A 24628-nucleotide genomic window follows, 5' to 3' on the forward strand; every position below is an offset into this window, starting at 1 on the left:
AACAAGGAAAGGCTGACAAATATGGAGCTGGACTCAGCTTCTTGGATAGTGTATTTTTAGTTTTTGTTTGCAAAAATGTTAAGTGAGAGAGTAAAATGATAATTTGAAAAATTGCTTATTTCGCTCTACTTGTAGCCATCTGTGTTTCTGCAGCATATTTTTGTTATTTTCTCATTTCTTCTCCTTACTCTGCAGAATTAATCTTATCAGTTCCTGGAAAAAAAAATCACTTTTAAGCATATGTAGTAGAAAACATGTAAAAAATCTGACATTCTTGCAAATTCTAACTGACTTGAGTAATAATTTCACAAGGAAGCTAGTTACATCCCCTTCATTTTTGTGGCATAAGACAAGTCCCAAAGCAGCATGTACAGTTTTGGTAGAGAAGATGGATCTGTTTTAGTACCTGGCACCAGCTCTTTAGTGACATAGGACTGTGTTTGTTTGCTAACTGGTGTTTCTGTGCTAATTTTTACCCAGAGGTAAATTTGGAGGGAATTTATTTGAAATCAGCTCTACCCTTTATGCTCCTTGTCCTCCTCAGATATATATATATATATAGATATATATATATATATATATATATATATATATATATCATAGATATGGATATAGCCATATATGTGTATACACACCGTGTGTGTGTATCTTTTTTGGAGATAGTGAAAAAAGAAAAGGGATCTACATGGTTCATGAAGGCATTTTAAGAAACACAGAACAAAGGATATTTTAAAAAGAAATATTTCCCAAATGACAAACTGAATATAAAGTGAAACAAAACCACAAAGCCCTTCCAATATTAAAATTATAAGAAAAGCAGCAATAAATCTGTTTATGACTACTAAAATTTTAAAATTTATTTTTCTCCCCCTTGGTGCTTGGGGATTGAACCAAAGCCTCTTGTATATGCTAGGCAAGCACTCTGTCACTGGGCTAATCTTCCAGTTGTAGAATTTCCTTTCCAATAATATGATCCTTCTTATATAAGTTCTGACTTTAGTTAGAGGGTGGTTTTTATGTGAATTTAGAATTTGTCCTGATTCATAGTCAGAATACATTTTGAGTTCCATTCTCTGGCAATCTCTCCTGGATATGTTGTTTGTTTGGGGATTTCATTGTATCCTGTTGTTTGGTGGAAGGAATGCTGGTTAGTATAAAATGTTTGCCCCTGTACCATATATGTGGAGGTGGGATGGGAGCCTGGCAGGTACAACTTGGGGCTTGAAACAAAGAGAGAAATTATGAGATGAAAATTCCAAGCGGCTGTCACCAGTTTGGGAGGGTGCTCATTTGTTCCTGAAGTTCACCAATTTGCATTTGCACTCTGGTTTCCTCTAAGAGGTATTCTCTTTCTTTGCAGGAAGGACATTTCCTACTCACCCCTACTTTTCTGTACAGCTTGGGGCGGGACAGCTGTCACTCTTTAACCTCCTAAAGGCCTACTCTTTGCTGGACAGTGAAGTGGGCTACTGTCAGGGGATCAGCTTTGTGGCTGGAGTCCTGCTTCTGCACATGAGTGAAGAGCACGCCTTTGAGATGCTGAAGTTCCTCATGTATGACCTAGGCTTCCGCAAGCAGTACAGACCTGACATGATGTCGCTACAGGTGAGGCTGTGGTTCTTCACAAGGAGTGCAGGAGGCAGGAGGCTGTCACCAGAAATCTTGGTCTTCTAAATTACAGTTCAGATTTAAACAAGTTTGGTCCCATTGTCTTAAGAGTGTGGGATTTGGGATTTTGCTAAGTACCCAATTACTTAACACTGCCTATGGGGAGTGCTCACCAGGATACATAATTACCGTGATTTGATTCCTGGTTGAAGACTATTCATAGGTCTGTTTAATAATGACTATGCAGTATTTTATTTTTTACTTTATTTTGAAAATAAATGTTATATTGGATGGGATGCATTGACATCATTGTGAGGAATTAAATAGCTCTGATTTTCAGAGACAGCAGTTTGGTAGCTATCATTAGAATTCCAAAGAATGGAAGGTACCTGTGAGTAGTGTTTGATTTTGGTCCAGAGATGGAAACATGGCTGTTGGTTTTAAAATACAATGATTTTTCCATTTAAAAATTCCTCATTGAGCTGGAGATGTATCTCAGTGGTCTATCTCAATGGTAGAGTGCTTGCCTACCATGCGTAGGACCCTGGGTTCAATTCCCAGAAACACACACACACACATACACACACACACACTCATCAATTTGACATGACAAACGTCCATGTACATAGGATTTATACATTAACTTAATAAAGCATATAGTTACCAAGAAATATTTTATGTCTCTAATTTTGAAATTATAGATGTTTAAAAATCTTTGATGATAGCCAGGCACTGTGGCTCACACCTGTAATCCCAGCGACTTGGGAAACTGAGGCAGAAGGATCCCAAGTTCAAAGCCAGCCTCAGCAACTTAGTGAGACCCTGTCTCAAAATAAAAACTTAGAAAAGGGTTGGGAATATGGCCCAAGGGTTAAGTGCCCCTATGTTCAATCCCTGGTATCCACTCTTCCCCAATCAAAAAAAAAAAAAAATCATTGATGGCAGCATCCTAGGCTACAAAATCAGGGACCTCAGGAGAGTAGACCTTTATGCTTTATAAAGTGGGATGTAGCACTTTTTCACTTTCTAGAGCAGGAAGTGAGTGGTTTTGGTCTAATCAAGACTTTCACAAGTATGCATAAATGCCTGCCGTAGTGGGTCAGTATTCTGTTAACAGGATTTCTGATTTCTTTCTTCACTGTTGGTGTGCTGGGACACTCCTGGCTTTCTGTTTCAGTTATCTTATCTGTAAAATGAGAGGTTGAGGTCTTTTTTTCAACTTTAAATGTCTATATTTTATCACACTGTGTTTCTACTTATTTTGTAAAGTCTGTGGTCTCTTTTTCTATCTTCTCTCCCCTACCTATCTCTCTGCCTTTCTCCCTCTAGTTCTAATTCTTCCATCTGAAGATCTGCCTTGCTATCAATAAAGTAGAGTTGAAGTTATTTGTTTTTAGCAAGTAGGAGTTTATTATCAGGGCTTTCTTTGAAGGAAGCTTGAATTTTCACCTTATCTGCCCAAATATACCTTGATATCCTCAACTCCAAGTTTAGAAAGTAGAAGGAAATAAGTAGATCATTGACCATGACTTATTGAGAGAATATTCTCATTTTTTTATGTCTCACAGTGGCTTGGATTTATTTATTTATAATAATCTCATTTAAAAAGATCTTTTATGTTTGACTCCAGCTAAGCTGCTTATTTTATAGTTATGACTTCCTATGGCTCTTTGATTTCTTCCTTTGACAGCTTGTGTGGAAACTTAATTTTCAAAGATATATCAATGTTAATGTCAGTCATCTAATTAAAACTTCCTATTTCCCCACTGAACAAATCTATATGTTTATAGAACCAATAATGTTAATATAAGTAACAAATACTTTTTCCCTTTATAAGCTTATATCAGACCAAGTAATTCACAGATAGTTAACAACCTAATTATGCAACTTAAATAGCTAGATTATTATTAATTATATTGTGTATCATAAGTGTGTATCAGGAGAAACATAAGGGTCAAACATAACTGGCTGTATTTATATATAGTATTTTATGACTTTTTTTTTTCCAAATAAGTCACCTTACTTTTAGTTTTGTACTCGGGAAACTACTGTTGAATTTATGGTGTAATTGGTTATTTGTATTTTCATAGAGCTACCTATGTAGGGTGATACTTGAAGAATTTCTTCTAAAGAAACTCTACTAGATTTAATAAAATATTACATACCCTTCACAAAATATTAAACTTTTATAACTGATCAAGAAATCTCAGTATTTTTTTAACTCTGTGGATCGAAATTTAAATTAAAGTACAATATATTGTTATTGCTGTAACTTTGGCAATATAGACATAGAGCTTTTTTTTTTTTTTAGTTCTTATATGATGTCTTCATAATGTTCTTGAAATGCCAGTAATCAACTTGGTGGCCAAATGAAATAATTTCTTTTAATTCTGGAAGCATTCAGAAACAACTGCACTAACTATTTTAATCTCATGAAAAATATGTTGCTTAAATAATTTGGGTATTAGAAGAAACACCTAAAGCTTCTGGCCCCAGGGCATTTTAAACTTCTGCTGTATCACAGCAGCACAGGATGTCATAAATCAGATGCTGAGCCCAGCAAATAGAGGCAATTCTTTGTTTCTACACTGAACATCGTAGATATCTTAAAATGGGTGCTTTTTTGGAACTGGCCCGAAATAAGAAGACTTTCTATGGAAATTCAAAGCCAGAACAGTTATGATTAAATTACATAAGCAATTCCATGTTTGTAAATGATCCCTAAGACTTTGCTCAAGACATTTATATGGACTTATAGTAACTTGTTTTATGAACCTCAGTAACATGAACTTGGACTTGAATATCAACTTAAATTGAAAAAAATAAAGTCATACTCATTTTTATTATTTATTGAATATATGTGAATTGTTATGAAATATTAAAGTATTAAAATTCCAATGTACACTCAGATAAATGCATAATATTTAATTTTTCTTCTCCAAATTAACTTTAGATTCAAATGTACCAGCTGTCCAGGCTCCTTCATGACTACCACAGAGATCTCTACAATCATCTTGAAGAAAATGAAATCAGCCCCAGTCTTTATGCTGCTCCCTGGTTTCTCACACTCTTTGCCTCTCAATTTCCATTAGGATTTGTAGCCAGAGTTTTTGGTAAGAGATACTTGCAACCTAACGAGACAGTGCTATTTATACTAGGTAATATCCTTCTAGCCATGTGATGCCTTGAATATTTTATCATGTGTTATACAGGATAGCACATTGCTACACTATTGTTTGGAGAAACTTTGTCTTTCTCCAATCATAGTGTTCAGCACTAGGCGGGAGAGGGAGACAGTGTGACATGATTTATGCTCCCTTTGGGGGCCGTTAAATCTAGTCACAGGTCTTTAGTTTGGTTTATCTATTGTATGAAAAGCCAAAAAATAAAACAACTATTCACTAGAGGTTTGTTCTAATGATGTTGTTAGGATCTTGGTAGCCTCAGAAAGGGCTTACACAATTTTTATGTTCTGTTCATCTGTTTAGAAGCCATCATCAAGTAGTCAGTACTTGTTCATGGCTGTGCTTTTGCTAGATTGGAGCTTTTTTGTCAAATTGTGAGTATTGATACAATTGTAGGTCATTACTATCATTTTGGAAAAAGAAGAAGAATAGATAGAATTCATTGAAATTTATCAGGATATTACAAATAACATGGGAAAATGCTATTTGGAGAAACTTTGGTTTTGAAGGCATAGGTGTAGTGTGTATACATATACCAGATTATAATTCTTTGTGTCTTTCTTTGCAGGGGGCTATGGTTTTAAAAGTTAAGCACTATGTTAGTGGGAATGCAACCTATAGACAGAGTTTAGCGAGAGGGAGAAATCAGATTGTACTAAGTCAGATAGTCACCAGATTTCTCTTGTTTATTGAACATACGTGGTTGCTTTTCTCCAGTGAAGTGTACTCTGGAGTTTGGGTTCCTATTAATAGGTCTTTAGAAATCCTTTTATGTATGCATTTCTCAGAAATATATAAAATCCCTTTGTATATGTATTTCTATGTCAAGTTGAAATAGTGTTTCAGGCCATCTCTTCGACTTGCCCTTGGAAGCTTGCCATCAGAGCTCAAGAACCAAGTGTCCTCAGTAGTCTTGCTTCTTGTTATGAGATCCTGATGGGAGTTGTCAGCTGGACAATCGTTGCTCAATTCTTTTCTTTGAATTTAGTAGAAAATAGAGACTGTCAGGAAGGGAAAGATGTGTGAGCAAGAAGAGGGACCACATTTTTTTCTTTCACAGTTCCTTCCTTTTAAAAAATTTTTTAAAAATTTGTTTTAATTAGTTATACATGACACTAGAATGCATTTATGCACTTTGACATATCATACATAGATGGGATATAATGTCTCATTTTTCTGAATGTACATGTTGCAGAATCATATTGGCCATGTAGTCACTGTATACATACAGTAATAATGTCTGTTTCATTCTACTGTCTTTCCTATCCCCACATCCTCTCCCCTCCCTTCCCATCACTTCCCTCTACCTAATCTAAGGTAAAGCTGTTCTTCCTAGTGCCCCCCGACCTTATTGTGAATTAGCATCTGCATATTAGAGAAAACATTCAGCCTTTGGTTTGGTGGGATTGGCTTATTTACTTAGCATGATATTCTCCAACTCCAACCATTTACTGGCAAATTCTATAATTTTACTCTTTTTTTAAAGCTGAGTGATATCCATTGAGTATATATACCACATTTTCTTTATCCATTCATCTATTGAGGGACATCTAGGTTGGTTCCATAGTCTAGCTATTGTGAATTGAGCTGCTATAAACATTGATGTGACTGAGTCACTATAGTATCCTGTTTTTAAGTCCTTTGGGTATAAACCAAGGAGTGGTTATGCTGGGTCAAATGGCGGTTCCATTCCCAATTTTCTGAGGAATCTCCATACTGCTTTCCATAGTGGCTGCACCAATTTGCAGTCCCACCAGCAATGTATGAGTGTGTCTTTCCCCCCACATCCTCGCCAACATTTATTGTTGCCTGTATTCTTGATGATTGCCATTCTGACAGGAGTGAGATGAAATCCTAGAGTAGTTTTGATTTGCATTTCTCTAATTGCTAGAGATGTTGTATACTTTTTCATATATTTGTTGATCAGTTGTATTTCTTCTTCAGTGAAGTGTCTGTTCAGTTCACAGTTCCTTCTTTTTAAAAAGACTTTGTGTTGTATATTATTGATAAAATAATGGCATATATTGAGAAATATATTCATACAAATGTATTTGCTGTTTTTCAAAACTATTGCATGTTTGCATTTGCAAGGAAGCAGAATTTGGAGTAAGGGTAACTTTTCTGATTTAGATTATAATTTTGTTATTAGTTTTGATTTTTCTTTTAAGGTTTTTAAATTTTTTTGATCTAATATAGATTTAATTATATATTAACTGTCTCATTTACTTTTTATTATAAGATCTTGAATAGTAATAATTGGCTGTGTTGATTTGCTTTTATGTTTTGTTGTGAAAAAAAATCTAAATATCAGTTGAAAGTGTCTAGTCTCATTAATTTGCTGTTAAAAATTATAAAAAACACATAGACACACAGATATATAATTTTTCCTCTGTTCCCCTAGCTTTATCTGAGATTCCTAATAAGTAAGGGGAATAGTCACACATCTGTCTGATTTAGCCATATTATTATTATTTTTAAAATTAGATGTTTTTGACCACTTTTCTTTTGCAAAATATTCTCTGGTTATGCTGAAATAATAAAACGAATACCTTTAGCACAAAGAATATGCCTTTGATAATAGTGAATGAATAATTTCAGTCATGAAATTATCATCTCTTCTTTTAGATATTATTTTTCTTCAGGGAACTGAAGTGATATTCAAGGTTGCACTCAGCCTTTTGAGTAGCCAAGAGACTCTTATAATGGAGTGTGAAAACTTTGAAAACATTGTTGAATTCCTTAAGAACACGCTACCTGATATGAATACCTCTGAGATGGAAAAAATTATTACCCAGGTATGACTTGAATGATAATAATAAGATTATATAGCAGTTTCTCTGCTGATTATATGGTAAATGCTTTAGCATACAAGTACAGTTTTGCTTGACAGGTATGTTTTTTAACTTTGATCAGATATATTTTATTTAGAAATTATGCTATTGTGAAATTTTTATATTGTGACATTGTTTATCTGGCTGTGCACAGGAGATGTGATTTACATAATGTAAATCAGAGTGTTACATAATGGGTTTTTCAGGAATACTTTTCATTGAAACTGAAAATAGAACTCACAGTCAGGAAGATCTGAGAATAAAATGAGATTCCCTTGCCTTTGTATTTTTAATTTTGTTGTAAAATATACAAGGAGGTCATAATGCAGGTGTGCAGATTTTGAAATTAGAAAGTATTGGGTTTGCACCATCTTCTAGCTTTTTTTTCTCCAAGAAATGTTTTTTGCTGACATTATTATCTATTAGTTGGTCTCCCATTAGTTGTGTGGCTTGCAAATATCACCCTAATCTTCAGAACCCTAGTTTTCTCTCAGTTCCAAAATGGGTCAAAACTGACCTAAGAAGTTTTGTGAAACTTCTCCCTCTGATGATTCAGACAAAGGAAGCATTTATAGAGGTGTGGGTGGCTTAAGGGAATCCAGCATCTGTGTCCAGGTGCCCAGGAACTATAAGCAGAGGGAAGCTGTTCCTCCCTGGTGCTGGGGGGGCATGTGAAGGATATAAGGTGTTACCAGAATCAGTGGGAGCCAGAAATGTGAAGGAGGGGATCCTTTCAGTTATTGTGCTCTTAGTAAACTAAGTAGGACAGGGTTAGAAAAGAAGGACCTGTACCCTTCTGATCTCCGGCTAGCACCTCCCATTGACCAAGCTCAACCAGAAGCCAGCCAGAAAGGAATTGTGGGGCATGTGGTTCACAGGAGTCTGCCTCCTGGTGCATAGTAGAGGGGATGAGAAAGAGAAGGGATCCGAAAAGCAAATGGAAAGTAATCTGCACACCATGTATCTAGTTCCCTGGCTCTTCATAGGGACCTAGTGAGTGCTAGTTATATATTGATGCTGTTCAGATGAAGTGAACAAACTAAAGACTAGATTTGTATAACGTACAGTAATGCTTTGTGAGCATTGATAAAGTTTACCACTTTTCTGGAAGCACTTGGGATAGCGGAAAGAAGACAAGAGTTTAGAGAAGAGAAAGTAAGTTTGAGATTTGTTTTGGTGACTCACCACATAATAGTCATTTTGAGGAATGACAGCCTCTCTGAGTCTCAGCTTCCCTACAAAAAGGGAAGAACAATAATCAAATCCTATTATGTCTTCATATTATAAGTTAAAGTATTTTATATACTATAATGTGAACTCCTGTTATCACATATAAGATTATCTTTCCATTGCATGGAACCTAAACCACAAGCAGAACATTCTGTAAATATCCAATAATAGTTATTTATTTGTTAAGATACTCTAAGTGGAGAAGGGTAGCTTTTATTTACATATTTACTTATTATTTGAAAATATTTTTTGACTGGCAAGCAGTCAGAGATTATGCTTTTGGGATTTGAAATCAGATATTACCTCAGTTAACGAGGAGGTCTAGGGGTGTAGCTCAGTGGTAGAGTGCTTGCCTAGCATGTGCAAGACTCTGGGTTCAATCCCCAACACTACCAATAAAAACAAAACAAAAAGCTAAAGAGGGAATTGCTTGGTTTTATATATTACTACAAGGAATTGTGAGTAGAATTTATAGGCAGATGATTTTGGATTTGATGTTAGAGAGAGCTGCCTAACAATTCGAATTGATTATTGGAATGAACTGCTGGTATTGGAGGAGATCTTGATGAGCTTTATTTATGAACACTGTAGAAAAAAAGTTATTAGATGTTTTTCCACGTCAGTCAATACATATCCATATGATCACTTTTAGTGGTCATGTAATAAATAGTCCAGTGTATCTTCACCTGCTAGGCAAGGAAGAGCGTGCCTGTTTGTGAGGAAGATAAGTTAGTCTAGAAACCCCTTATATAAAATTCTAATATTGAAGTATCTTTTAATAGTAATAGGATAAGTCATATTTTCCTGAATGGTAGCTTCGGCCTCACTCACTCCAGCTGCCTCCAGTTAGTCTACACCAAGGAGGGTCATTTGTCCTCTAACTTCTAAGCAGATAGTCTTCCTATTTGGTGATAATCTGGGAGAATATCAGCATCTCTAGTTAAACCTTACAGCTCTGGACAGTGCTCAGGGTGTGTGTTTATATAAATGACTCCCCAGAGGCTCACATGGAAACCATTTGTTAAAGACCTCTCTGCCCCATTGACAAATACATTAGAAACGCTTTTGTTCTCTGTAGTATAGAAATACACTATTCAATTTTGCTTACTAATTAGCAGCAGTTATCTCTAACATAATTACTCAATAACTGATGTTGTTTATCTGGTATACTACATTTCAGAAGACAGTTTCTAGATTATAAATATCTTCGTTGCAAAATACCCTTGGACATTAATTTATTCTCATGACTCTGTCTCATCAGAATGTTTCAGTTGTATAAAAATATTCTGGGTTCTTATATAACAGTCTAATCTATATCCAATTTATTCCTGCATTGATAGTCACACCTATTTTTCCCTTTTGTGTGTTTTAATGTTCTTCATTAATAAGCATTTGGAAGTAACATGAAGTATGCCAGTACAGAGATCATAGCTTATATCATATAATATCATAATCTTTTGAAGGCCAGACTAACCTCTGGTGTTTCTGTGGCAGGTGTTTGAGATGGATATTTCTAAACAGTTACATGCCTATGAGGTGGAATATCACGTCCTGCAGGATGAGCTTCAGGAATCTTCATATACCTGTGAGGATAATGAACCTATAGAGAAGCTGGAGAGGGCCAATAGCCAACTGAAAAGACAGAACATGGATCTACTAGAAAAATTACAGGTAAAGAGAGAAACATTTGACCAAAGAAGTGCATGAATGCATCCTGCATGCACAGAAACTATACTGGGAATAATAGGGTTGTGTATGTGGATCCAGCCACTGCTAAGGGCTCATGTATCAGATTGTGTTCAAGTACCCTGGGAGTATGAATGTACTTATGGATTTAAATATCACTTGGAAGAGAAAAAAATGCACACCCCCCAAATGGTGGAATGGCAATTCAAAACAGAATATGGTTAAATTCTTATTGAATATTAGACACATTTGGCTAAGATCAAGGGAAAAAGAACTGAATAGGAGACATTGGGAAAGCTTGAGCTGGTTCTTTGAAGCAGGAAGTGAAGAGGGCATTTACACTGGGCCCCCAGGGGGTGGCACCAATAGGGAGGATGTGGCAGAGCACAGAGTTAGCTTGGTATTAATTTATGAGTTACATTGGGAGAGGTGAGGTAAATATGATGGAGGCTGAGGTGTAGGTGACTTTTCATGTCAAATCTAAGAGCATGGCTTTAAATCTTGTTAAGAGAGAACTCTTTCAATGTTTTTGAGTCATACATTAGAAAGAAGAACCTGAAAATCTTTTTTTTTTTTTTTTAAGAATCTGAAAATCTTGATAGAGACAGATTAGGATGGGGAGAATGTAGGGAGGCCAACTAGAAGACATTTTCAAAGATCTGATTGGGGATGATAATTATTATCTAGAGTAAAACAGAAAGGGGCAGAGAAGGAGACTTTTGGAGTGAACTGAATAAAAACATGTAACACATAGTTCCTGCCATCTAGGAGTTTACAATTACTTGAGAATATGAAATATCAAATATTTATCTATAAATACATATTACAAATGCAATAGACACTTTATTATAATTTGGTATTCTGCGTCTGCGGTTAGTATGATGTGTGCTCTGTGTTCATGCCCTGAGGAGAGGCCCTTAAAAGTGCTTGAGGAGTGGAGGATAGAAGGTATATTAGTCTTATTTTCTGTCTGCAATGAAATACCTGAAACTGAGTAACTTATAAAGAAAAGATTTTCCAACTCACTACTTTTGGAGGCTGAAAGTCTAAACAGTGTGGTGCTAGCTCATGCAACCCCCCCCCCCCACATCCCCTCCTGTGTCACATGTCAAAGGTCATCTTGGTGAGACTTTGTGGGAGAGGGTGTGATCATGTGGTGAGAAAGGAATCCAGAGGCACTGGAAAGGGCCAGTCTTGTTCTTTGGTAACTGCCCTTAAGAACTAACCAGGGTCCTATCAAATCTACCTTGTTCCCTTCTGGGGCAGCTCCCAGTCACCTAAAGACCTGCCTCTCAGACCCACCTCTTCAAGGCCCCACCACCTTACCTCGTAATATTGCCACACTGAGGACCAATCTTCCAACACAGGAGCTCTTGGGGGACACACTCTGTATCCAAACCATAGCAGCAGGTGACTCTTCGTCAGGGAGATGAGCTCTGAGTTCGAGCTTAGGTGCCTAGTGGCCCCTTGACTTCTATACACCCACACCCCTTTTCTGCCCTGCCATTTACCCTGCCTCCAACCTAGAAGACTCTCAAACCCTGCTTCCATTTGGTGAGTCCCCTGTCAAATTCAGCTGGGAGGGAAATAGGTTAGAAACAAGGGGTTTCTAAAGTAGTTTCTCCCCTAGAATAGGAACACCTAGTTTCCCTCATTGTATCTCACATCAGCTCTGGCTCATAGAAACTTTGATCATTTTTCCTATTCAAAAATGAGCCAACATGGTGTATTTAAAACAAAAAACAACAATTGGCATCTTGTCCCTTATTTTATTCAGATATTTCAACCATGACAAATTGAGCATTTCCTAGCTGGGGAAAGCTAGCTGGCACTTAATTTAAGTTAAAGGTTGCTGTTAATTGTTACAGACCTTTTCTCTGACACTTCCATGTAGTTGTCTCTAAGTTTCTTGAGTACACCATAAAAACTGCTGGAATCCCAAGTATGTGTTTCAAGAACCTGCATGTCCAGTGAGAGGGTAGAAAGCTTCTTTGAGCACTGGAGGATGGTTTCAGGAATCCCATTTCACCTTCAGCCCCGCCAGACCCCACTCCTGCAGGGAACCCCAGTGAGCATGGAGTGAGGACCCCAGCATTGTGGGGTGATGATTTAGTATTGCATTATTAGTATAGTCAGTGAGAAGATATCAGTCATATTAGTATAATAGTTATATTTTTGAGCAATCTAAAAATATCCTTTTTACACACTTCACATAATATTTTACTAAGTGATTTAATATCAGTTATTACTACAGACATGGGACCTGGCTGCTGCTGTCATTAAGAACTAGATTCTTTACATTTTTCACTTGGATAATTTTACTCCCCCCTCCCCTCCAAACAGGTGGCTCATGCTAAAATTCAAGCCTTGGAATCAAACCTGGAAAATCTTTTAACTAGAGAGACCAAAATGAAGACTTTAATCCGGACCCTGGAACAAGAAAAAATGGCTTATCAAAAGACAGTGGAGCAGATCCGGAAGCTGCTGCCGGCCGATGCTCTAGCCAACTGCGAAACGCTGCTGAAAGAACTAAACTGCAACCCGAACAACAAAGCCAAGGCAGGAAATAAGCCATAATTCAAGATGTGCTGTCTCAGCACAAAGTGCTCCTTAGCCTATTAGAGAGGAAGAGCCCATACGCTGCTGGCCCAAGCTGGACACTCAAGCCGGGCGAACCACCCAGCGCTGGTGCTGAGCCCGCCAGCAAGTGGCCCTCGTTCTCATCAGAGCACTCCCATCCCAAGCCGTTGTACATGTGCACAGACACTCTTGTTGCTGAACTCTGTACATACATACGAAATGGATCTAAAGAGTTCATACTTTCAAATAAAATGAGTAGACAAATATTTAGAGCATTTTTTTTTTTTTAGTCAGAACTTCATGAAATCCACACCAAAGGGAAGTTCAAGTGAAATTTCCCTTGGACACATGTGAAGTCTTTTTGTCTTTTTAGTGAAACAAAGCTAGAGCATCTTTGTATATTGAAATATACTTGAAAAAAATGAATGTATTTTTTTCTCCAAAGAACAGCATGTTTCACGCAATGGTGGGAAGGTGGAAACGTTTATGTACCTTCATGTGTACCTGTCTTAAATTCTACTGACATTGTCTGAATGAGGAAAATGAGTGGTTGCTAGTCATGCTGTAGTGAGTGTTTTGGGAAGGTGGGGCCTTTTCGTCCTGCCTGCTTTGTGCCAATGAGCATGTTACATCTTCATGTATTTTGAGTCTGGTGAGGCTTTGCTTTAGACACAAATAAGGAGAAAGCAGGACATTGTGGCTGAGTCTGCCCAGCTCAAGGTGAAAAAGAATGTCGCTAATTTTTTAGCAAACAAGACCAGCATTATGACTCAGACTGAAACTATCAGGCCTTGAAAATATAATTTAGGATCTAAATTGTCTGGGTTAGCTTTCTACCTTTTTATTTAAATGACTTCTGCAGTTGTGAACAGTTACTTGGTGCCCCAGTAACCAAGTGACACAGATTGGCTATTTCCCCACCAAATTGTAAAAGCCCACAGTTTAGTTCTTTTGACCTACAATTTTAGGATAAGGAAATGCAATTATGATTGATTTTTCCTAAAGAGGACATACTGTGTTGAGAAACTTTTTTTTTTTTTTGGCCAATTGACAGAATCTAATAAGCTATTAATCATCTTCCCCTTTCATGGGAAACTTTAGGAGAACTGTGAAATGTTTAGGAAAAACTGTTGAAATCCACTGGGAGGGAAGGGGAAGTGGCACCCAGCCCAACCCAAACCTACAATTCTGATTTGGACTCCGAGCTTCCGCTGCCTGCAAATAGCTCGTTAGAAGACATTCATGCATGCTGGGTATACGGAAGGGAAGTCGTTTTCAACGTACACGTGCAATTCTCCCTTTCAGAGAGGATTTTACGATAGTGCCTCTGAAAATCAGTGCAGTTTTTTTGCCTTTCCAAACTATTTATCGGCACTGCTTTTTGCAGCACTTTGATTTTCACAGATGGATTATTTGGGGGTAATTTTCTTCAAAGAGAGTTTGTTATACACAAGCTGAAATGTATTACAGAGTGCAAGAGTAAAGCTCTCAAGGTTTCAGAAAATCGCCATGAACAGATGACAGACATCTGAAACCCTCTTACCACTGGAAACAGTGAAAGTACGGATTCTTGTTGAAGATCAGCATGCCATTGAATCTCAGTGGTTTCTTAAAAGACAATGACTTGTTTTAGTAAGTCAAGTTAATATCACTTCTAGGTTCTAGAAAATGATGATTCTAGGTACCCCATTCACTTGGGAACCAACAATTGACTTGTTATTAGATTTCTTGAAAATCTCTCTTTAGAAGGTTTTTTTTTTTTTAATTTTCCCCTATCAAGAGTAATATGACATGGGCTGGGGTAGTAGTAGCTCAGTGGTAGAGCGCTTGCCTTGCACATGTGAGGCCCTGGGTTTGATCCTCAGCGTCACATAAAAATAAATATATTATGTTCATTTACAACTAAAAAAAAACATTTAAAAAAAGAATATGACAAATATCATCTCACTCTATGGGTGAGACAAATTGCCTTATGGGTGTGGTGACACAAGTGATAGCCAAGAAGTCTTCAAGTTGGGGGAGGGAAGCTTTTCTTTTTGTTATTCAGTTTAAAGTAAACTTTATTCTGGATGTTTAATGCCAGCATTATGAGTTATATTATGGTGTTCAGAGATTAAGGTGACTTGGATACAATGTTTTCTTTTGAAAATGAATTTTCTTTCTCATTTGTGATTTTTAAAAATGTCCCACCAGTTAGATTCCATGCATTTTACATCTTCATCTGGTTAATGTAATGTCTGGTTCATTTCCAATAAATACATTGTTAAAGTTTTCTTGACCTGTTGATTTTATTACTTTTTAGGGAGAGACCTTTAAATAAAACCTGCATGGGTTAGATTATTACTATTTAAAATTGCTATGCTGATATTCTTCCTTATGGAATCCCATACCACAAAGATAATGTTGAAACATTTATGAGAGCACGTTATTACCATTTTTACTTTTTTTTCCTCAATCAGTGAAACATTTTGCTGCTGATTATGGAAAGAAAAAGGCAACCACACTGACAGATTTTCATTCTACTCTTTTTATGTTCTAGGTCCTCTCATAGCAAGAAAGAGAATATGAAAAAATAAGAATTTTAATTGGAAAAATTGCTTCTGTATATTTAAGGGCATTTACTGATGGATATGATATGAATGTGTTTGCTTAAAAATAGATCTTTCGAATATTCTTAAATTTGCAATAAAATACAAGGAAGGATACTATGTCATGTTGCTAACTTTAGGACTAAAATTTTTAGCTATCTTTCAATGTAGGTGGGAATTAAACATTTTGAAAGGAGGCAGTGTAGGCTTAATAGTATAGTCTCTTAATAACCATGTTGACTTACCCATTTAATTACCAATTTGTTTCTCACAGTGCTGGAAGAAGAATAAAAAAAATCTATCCCTCTGAGAGTGTGAAGTTATTTGGTCCTCTGCCATGATGTGAGGATCTTAACTGTGACATAATAAGAAAAAGCACTGAATTTAGGGTGGAAAATTCTAGACCTGAATCTTGGTTTCACTGCTGGTATTTATTCATTCCACAATTAGATTTTGTGAGCAGATTCCAGGCTGGATGCCAAGTATCCAAAGGTGGAAAAATTATAGTCCTTGTCCTCAAAGAGCTTACAGTCTAGGTGGGAAGAAGGGGTTAATTAGAAAACAAGAGAATTTGTACTGTAACAGGTGTGTAAGGTAATCTGGACAAGAATCTCTGTATTCCACAAAGGGAAAGGGCTGGGTAGCACCTGGAGTGGGTGTGAAAATGGTTTGGAGGAAGGGAGGCTTGATTGGGAATCTGCAAAAGCCAGCAGAAGTTGTGTAGTTTGTGTAAAACAGTGTATGAATGAGAGAAGATGGCACAGAAATCAAAACTCATTCCTTAAGCCTAAGTATAGTTATTCTACTGAGTGTAGTCCTATGAGGGTGTAGTGGGAGAGGAGTCTCCTTACAGACAAGAACTCTCACAAAAGGTCCTCACAGACCATGCAAAGGAGGCTGAGCTCTCAAGTAGCAGTAACATGAAGAGAGACAGGTTTGCTACAATCCATTTGATACATTTGGGTAGAAACTAGGGAGAAGGACTGCAATGAGGCAAATGCAATAGAAATCCAAGTCAAAATTAGTGAGAACCTGAAAAGGGCCTTGGATTCAGGGAGTCAATTTTGCTTCTCCCCTTCCCCGCTGGTTTTGTCTGCACAGTATTTACCCATTTTCCCCATCCACCCAGCAGCTACCTAAGTGCATGTCCTTGTTTTAGTGGGTTAAACAGGCCATTTCTGATTTCTGGGAGCAAGCTCATAAGCCACAGATATTAGGTACTTGTCTCTTGTTTCACACAGTAACAAATGCAAGTAGAGGGTGGGGTTGGGTAGCTCAGAGGAGATGCATGCGAGCAGGATCTAGGATTGTGATGGAATTAGCTGAAAGCTTAGGGAAAAAAGCAGAAGAACTGTGTCTAGTGGGGACTTGGGGAGCAGAATTCTGTTTTACTCAGTAATCTTTTCTCCCTGCAGTCTACCTGCAACATTCAGTACATATCAATATCTTGGTGCTCCACATGTGGAGCCAGAATTCCTTTGATGCTAATCCTATACCAAGGTATGTATGGCACCAGAGGACATGTGAGGGAAGCCTGCCAAATATGGGTTAGCATCTCCTACCTGGATTGCTTCTGGTCATTAGTGTCCTTTACCTCAAGCAAAGGGACCTTCCTAAAACATTAATCTTATTAAGTTTATCTTTAGCCTAAAGCCCCTTTTCAAAGGCTTTCCCTTTCTCCCAGGATCAAGCCCAACCTTTGACATAAGAGTCTCCCTAATAAATAACCTGTCAGGGTCTCCTGCCTCTGTCTGTGTCTTGTGCTCTGTTCTGGGCAAATGGTACACTCCATCTCTCTGAGCCAGCGGTCCTTCGGCTTTGTAGAGGCTGCACTCTCAGCAGAGGGGCTGGAGTGCACCTTCCTTCCCACATCCCGCTGGGCTCCCTCCTTCAGAATGCCCTTGGGTCTCTGTGGCAGGGTGAACCCCAGGGAGGGGTGTCATAGCCTTAGCAAGGGGAAGATGGCTGCTGGACTTTACAGACCTCTCAACACCCCCAAATGAGGTGAAGCAACTAAAAGCCAACTTCCTAGTTACACTGCTACAAAAACATGTTAATGGATGTCGGGTAAATTGAGAGGTAGGTTAATTGTATTTAGCATTTTATGTTTCTTGATGGCCCAGTGTGGGTCAAGCACTTTGCTAGAGGTTGGGACCTCAAAAAGGTCTCGCTCTTGATTGAATCAGTTCTTATCTGACAAATGCACCTTTTTATGAAAACAAACAAACAAAAAATCCAAATGTGTGGAGAGACATTTTGTAAATTGTGAAAGCATTCTACTGCTTCCTCCTTATCATAAGTGTTCTATGCTGTGTAGGAGGTACAATTTATATCATATATGACGTATTGTATTGTTTCTTACACCCCAGACTAAATATATTACATTAGGTAATGGGAATATAATAGGTCTGTTGCACTGAATAATCCAGGAGCATTATTTACATAGATTAGAGTGTGGATGCTGCTCTCTGGAGCTGTTTAACAAAGCAGTCGATAAGATATTTTACATTTTATATAATGTACAGATTGTACTAAGAACAAAGACCCACTTGTCCCACACTGTTTAGGGGCCATGTTCACAATGAATACTGAGTAGCAGGATTTATTGGAGTAGTTTTGTATCCAAGAGACTCGTTTTTTTTTTTTTTTTTTTTTTTTTTTGCATTACAATTCTATTACACATATAGAGCACAATTTTTCTTATCTCTGGTTGTATACATAGTATATTCACACCAATTCATGTCTTCATACTTGTACTTTGGATAGTAATGATCATCACATTCCACCATCATTAATTACCCCATGCCCCCTCCCTTCCCTCCAACCCCTGTGCCCTATCTAGAGTTCATCCATTCCTCCCATGCTCCCTCTCCCTATCCAACTATGAATCAGCCTCCTTATACCAAAGAAAACATTCGGCATTTGGTTTTGGGGGATTGGCTAATTTCACTTAGCATTATCTTCTCTAATTCCATCCATTTACCTGCAAATGCCATGATTTTATTTTCTTTTATTGCAGAGTAATATTCCATTGTGTATATGTGCCACTTTTTTTTTTAACCATTCATCTATTAAAGGGCATCTAGGTTGGTTCCACAGTTTAACTATTGTGAATTGTGCTGCTGTAAACATTGATGTGGCTGTGTCCCCCGTAGTATGCTGTTTTTAAGTCCTATGAACTTTTCAATAGATAATTTCTATCTCAAGACTCTTTGAACTTCTCCCTTAGAAATGCTCACTTTTTTTTTTTTTTTGAGCAATCTTAAACTATCATGATGGTCACCCATCTTAATCAAGTGCCACATTGGAATACCTACCTGACTTCTGTGTTGGGGACATAAGGCTCTGCAGAGTTGGTGCTCTCCCTTATCATGACAAGCAATAAGCTCAGTTCTGTCTTATCAACAAGTTGGTGACAAATGGCACTTGATAATAGTAGCAATATTGTACTCATGTGCTTTATAGCATACATGCTGTTATTTTGTGTTTTTCCATTGTCCTTTGTTTATCTTACACTTAATTTCTGTTTTCTTTTTCTGGTCCCTTTTTCCCTATGCTGTCTGTTTCAGATCTCTCAATAATTCTCATTATTTCATATCATGATTGGTGGCTCCTAGGTATAGATGACCTTCCTAGATACCAACATAGAATACAGAAAAAAAACCCCACACTCTGGTTCCAACTAAATATTTTATTTACTATCAAGTAAGTAAGGTCTATAAATTTTAATACCTGGGCTGCACCATAAAATATCCCTGAAACCTCTTAAATAAGAGAAAATATGAGATTCTTTGAAGTGAAATCAATAATCTTTGCTCTCATCTGTAAGGTCACTTTAAGCAGAAATACTTTCTGGATTTGAAAGATTTGACTGTGATCTAATTAAATATATTTGCACCACTAAAGAAAGATTAGATGAGGTTAATCCAAAAAAGATTGGTTAGTCTTAGATACAAAAAAGAAAACCAGGCAGGTTTTGGCAGATCCAGCTGGAAGGAATCTTTGCCAAACCCCTTGGCAAGTCTGCTCTTATTGTCTAAGTAAGTACAGGGAGTCCTGAGCTCAGAATGCTTGTCCTGGCCCTTCAGACAAGCCTGTCTCCACTCTGAGACTGATGCCTTATTTTTAGCTGGTTCCCTAAGCATCCAACTCATTCGCTCCCTTAAGGCATCCTTCTATTTATGATTTAGCTTTGTCTCTCTGTCACCAAGAAATATTAGGTTAGTTATACAACTGCAAATATTCAAGTCCCTGCAACAATTCTATTTTTCTATATAAATGAAAGGGATTCCAGAATTATAAAATTGTGATTAAAATGTATACAACATAAATTGTAGCATCTTAGCTTTTTTTTTTTCCTAAGTTCAATGGCATTAACTACATATTTGTTGTGTGACCCTCACTGCCACCCTAGCCCCTTACAATTTCCATCCTATTTTTGTTTCTGAATCTGAGGACTGGGCACCTCACCTAAGTGGAATCATGTAGTATTTGGCCTTTGGTCACTGGTTTCTTTTACCTAGCGTGATGTTTTCCAGGTTCATCCATGTTGTAGCATGTGCCAGAATTTCCATTCTTTTAAAATCTGAATAATATTGTGTTGTATGGATACATACCACATTTTGGTTTTTTGTTCCTTTGTAGATAGAATGTCACACTCTGTAGACAGTCCTCTGTTAATGCATTTCTTCCACCTTTTGACTGTAGTGGATAATGCTGTTATATATCAATATATCAGTCATAGGAGCTGGGATTTTGTGAATTCACTCATGAAGAATAAATCTGTGGTTTGTGACCTGGTGAAATCAAACTGCTCAGCCTTCAGAGCCCTAAACTGGAACAGTTGCAGCAAGAATGACACTTTGGGTGAGTTGTTGTTATTATTATTACATGAAAAGAACCCTAGAATGCCCAAGCCTGATGTTGGGCAAATTGGTTTTTTCAGTAATGATACTGATTCGCAAACACTGGAGAATAGTATTTTTTCTAAGAGCTATTTAAATGTTGCTAGTATTCAACTTTTCTCTTGCAAAGTGGAATTCTGAAGTGGTCTGATGTTTGCCTTTTGAAATTAAGTTAATTTGCGAATTCACAGTGGCCCATCTCAATAGAACATGCTATTCTTCAGAAATAATCATGGCAGTTAAAATATTACACTCTGTTTGGGAATGTCTCAGAAATAAGACGTTTCAAAATGGAACTACAGTATTTCCTATGTTGACTTTCACTGACTTGTGCATATTCAATTTACTTTATACATCTATGTTCTATTTTGTCTAGCAAATAAATTACTTTGTTCCAGTCCCCTTTGCTCCCTAATTTAGCCTTTCTATAGTAAATTTGGTACTTAGAGGAAGGAATCTATTTAAGTCTATTAAAGTCTGTTAATGCTGTTTAAGTCTATTAAAGCTTATGTAATTAGCACATTCACTAGTACTTTAATAGCACTTATATTTAAAATCACAAGGCAAGGCCGGCAGAGAGGTACCGGGGACCCCAGTGAGTTAATATACTTGATTTTCTTCCCATTCCTTCCGAAGTTTAACTTATAATCAGCTATATGTACCCAACTGTCCCATATATCAAAAGAATATGGTAAAGGATTACAGACATAATACAAGGGCAAAGTAGAAAAATAAATTTGCTTGAGATTGTATTTTCTGTTCCTCTCTCTTCCCAAGCTACGGGAAGTGGTAGAAAGAGTTATTAAGAGCAGAGTCCTCTGACTTGAAGGCACTGTCACAATCGAAACCCCACTTTCCCTAAGAAGAGGCTCATACTTTGAAGGATCCTGGTGGATGGTAGCCACACAGGGCTTTACGGTGCGGGCTCCCTCTTCCTGCAACAGCAGTCAGTGTGAGTGAGCCCTCATGATTCTGTGGGCACTGTCTTCAGCTAGGCTTACTGGTGTGCGTGGTCAATTATTGCATTTTTTGCATTGATAATTGTTTACATTGTTGGTAGCATCTGTGCAATCTAGTTCCCATGGCTCTGTAGCAGGGGTACTTGTATTACCTCGGACTTCCCCCCCCCCCAATTTATTCCTGGACAATGCTTGTAAGCGCTAAAGTTCTGCGGTCAAATAGGTTTGGGAGACAGAATGGCTTAAGGGACATTACACAAAACTCTTCCCTTCAAGGCTTCCCAGATCCTTTAACCCCTGCAACTCCTCAGGAAGAACATGGAGTGGCAAGGAGGCCAGGTAGTCCAGTGTTCAGAGCACAAGGCCTTTCAACATGTAGATCCAGGTAAGCTCTGGACCCTCTACTTACCCACTATTGACTTGGGCAAATCCTCAAACTTTCAAGAAGCTGGGTATCCTTACCTGTGACACGGCAGACTTAAATTAAGCCACCGAGGACCATCAGTTATGATTTCTGTAGATACTGATTTTCCCAAAACTCCAGGTAAATTACACAAGGCACATGGAAAGAGAATTCTGGTTTTGCTTTCAGTCTATGATAATCTGTCTTTGCCTTACAGTATTTCTTTGTTTTTTAAAGAATACCATATAACTAACTAGTGATTTAAATAAATAATATTTTACGCCAGCCAGTTTTTTCCCTAAGGATATGATTAGCCTTATTTGCTTTTTTGTTTTTAAATAAATGTGTAAATCATTCCCCCTTCATTCCTAGTATTGGCACCTAATGACTGCATTTAAAAAAAATACTCTTGCCCTCATTGGAGTAGAGAAGGTAGAAAAGTGATGTATTCTTTCTTCTAATTTAAGCACAAAAAGAAATTTTATTTTAAAATTTGATTTAAAAAAAAAAACTCTACAACTTGAAAGATTAAGAAAGGCTTTGTATCACCAAATGTGTTTCTATAAGTGCTTGTCTCAAATGTTCCCTTCATAAATCTATAACAATTTTTGTCCCATAGGTAATAGTCATTGCCATTCCATGAGTGAATCGCATTTGGCAAATAGAGAAAGGCCTATGTATAATGAAGTTCTTCTGCTGGCAGTTTGCTGTCCTGCCTCTTTCTTCCCACATTAGTGGGGAAGGTGTGTTTTCAAAATCATAAATAGCAAACACAGCCAATAGTGAAGTAAATTGCAGGGTACGTTATTTTGTTCATTCAACAAGCATTGAATGAACACCACTGGGTGCCAGCTAGTGTGCTAAATGCTCAGAATATAGTTCAGATAGATAGTCAGGTAGAATGTCGTGAGATATGGATCAGGATAGATCAGCTAGGCGGTGTTAGTAAAAGTGAATCTGTGGGCCACCAAGCCAACCCTGTGGGATTAGAAAGACTATTAAGTCAATGAAATTTAAGTAGACATTTATCTCATCTATGTGACCTTGAAAGAATTTTATGCTTAAACTGATCAGTATGTTCTAGTCCAGAGCACTTCACTCCAATATTTCTTATTTTAAACAACTTAGTATGTTTTTCTCAATCTAAAATTTAGTATAGGGAATTACTTACAAAGCCCTGAAAATTTAAAGAATATTTATATCACTTTAGCTATCTACAAATAATCTTTAATGTGTTGATATTCCTTTGTTATCATTTTCATGAATTATAACAGAAATTTCAAGAAAAAAGAAGATCCCATTGATAAAACACAATTCCTCTTCTTAAATCTTTTCTCAATTCTGCCATATCTGGAGGCTTTCATTCCCAACCACCTACTAAACCATTCTCCAACCCTCATTCTGAGTTTGCTTGATTCAAAATTAAAGAATAACAAAACACAATTCAAAGGACCAAGTCAATATGATAGACATTCTGAGAAGGTAGCCAATTCTCTATTTACACATCGCCTTGGCGTCTCTGCCTCTTTTATTTTGGTCTGTGATCACCCATGGTCTAAATGTTTGTGTCCCTTCAGTCTACACATTGACTAAGCCTCAAGGACTAAATCTCAAGGTACTAAGAAGTACCCAACCATTGGGAGGTGATTAGGTCATGAAAGTGGAGTCCTGGTGAATTGGGTTTAGTGCCTTTTAGAAGAGGTCCCTTTTATGAAGGGCTTCTTAGCCCCATTTTTGCAGAAGGTGCCTTCTGTGTGGATTGGGCCTTCACTAGACACTGGGTCTGCTGGTGCCCTCTTGTGGACTTCCTGGCCTTGAGAGCTGTGAGAAGTAAATTTCAGGTATTTATAAATTACCCAGCAGAAGGCACTTTGTTAGCAGCCCCAGTGAATTGAGACAGCCAGTAAGCAGGACTCTTTGCCTCCAGAAGGCTAAGGAGAAGGGAAACCAAGATTATTTTAGATCAATTGGTTCTGTTACCTAGTATTAACTTTTGGATGTGCCTGTTCCATGAATTCACTGTAGGCTCTAGATAACTAGAGAGAGTTTGCTTCATTCAGAATTGAAGAATAACAAAACACAATTTGAAGGACCAAGTCAGTATGGTGGACATTCTCAGGGAGAAGTCTGATGTGGCTCTTAACTCCAGTTCATTCAGCTGGGACATTTATTAGAATGCTTGACAGTAACTGGTGAAGTTGTTCATGATGTAAGGCAGAAAAGACATAAAAAAGTTTTGCAGGTTTAGGTCAGAACTAAGCCTGTAAGCTTAAGAGGCACAATTAAGAGGATATAAAAGGAAGTGATAATGCAAGTGAGACAGTGAAGGTATTTATTATTTGTGTGGAGTGATCACATCAGCAGCAAATTTTGAAGATGTGTTTTCCATTCTTGACCCCTTTATTCCCCAACCCCCAGCCTGCTCACCACATAATGTACTGTCTCAAATATCAACCATCTCAAACACACTCACACACACAATCTGAAAAAGTACTCTTTCCCTAATCTGAAAACACAACAATAAATGAGATTAATTGTTGAGAGCCACAGACAAGTCAAGATGGCGCTTGGCACTTTGCCAAGAGGAGTGGTTTGAGAAGTAACCCCAGCGAGCCATTAAGATGATAGAGATTCCTTAATGACTGACTGCTGTG

General features: G+C 37.4%; 1 protein-coding gene across 3 annotated transcripts in view; it reads left to right on the forward strand.

Annotated features, from left to right (window-relative positions):
• Nucleotides 1-15393, forward strand: part of Tbc1d4 (TBC1 domain family member 4) — a 199103-nt gene extending 183710 nt beyond the window's left edge. For all 3 annotated transcript variants that reach the window (XM_027938077.2, XM_027938080.2, XM_071611449.1), the window contains 5 exons: nucleotides 1361-1605; nucleotides 4562-4721; nucleotides 7419-7588; nucleotides 10349-10525; nucleotides 12884-15393. In XM_027938077.2, coding sequence (XP_027793878.2) covers nucleotides 1361-1605; nucleotides 4562-4721; nucleotides 7419-7588; nucleotides 10349-10525; nucleotides 12884-13117 — 986 coding nt within the window. In that variant the 3' untranslated portion in view covers nucleotides 13118-15393. The remainder of the gene's footprint in view (nucleotides 1-1360; nucleotides 1606-4561; nucleotides 4722-7418; nucleotides 7589-10348; nucleotides 10526-12883) is intronic.
• Nucleotides 15394-24628: the final 9235 nt, after the last annotated feature.

The sequence above is a fragment of the Marmota flaviventris genome, chromosome 4 (genome assembly GCF_047511675.1).
Source record: "Marmota flaviventris isolate mMarFla1 chromosome 4, mMarFla1.hap1, whole genome shotgun sequence".
NCBI lineage: Eukaryota > Metazoa > Chordata > Mammalia > Rodentia > Sciuridae > Marmota > Marmota flaviventris.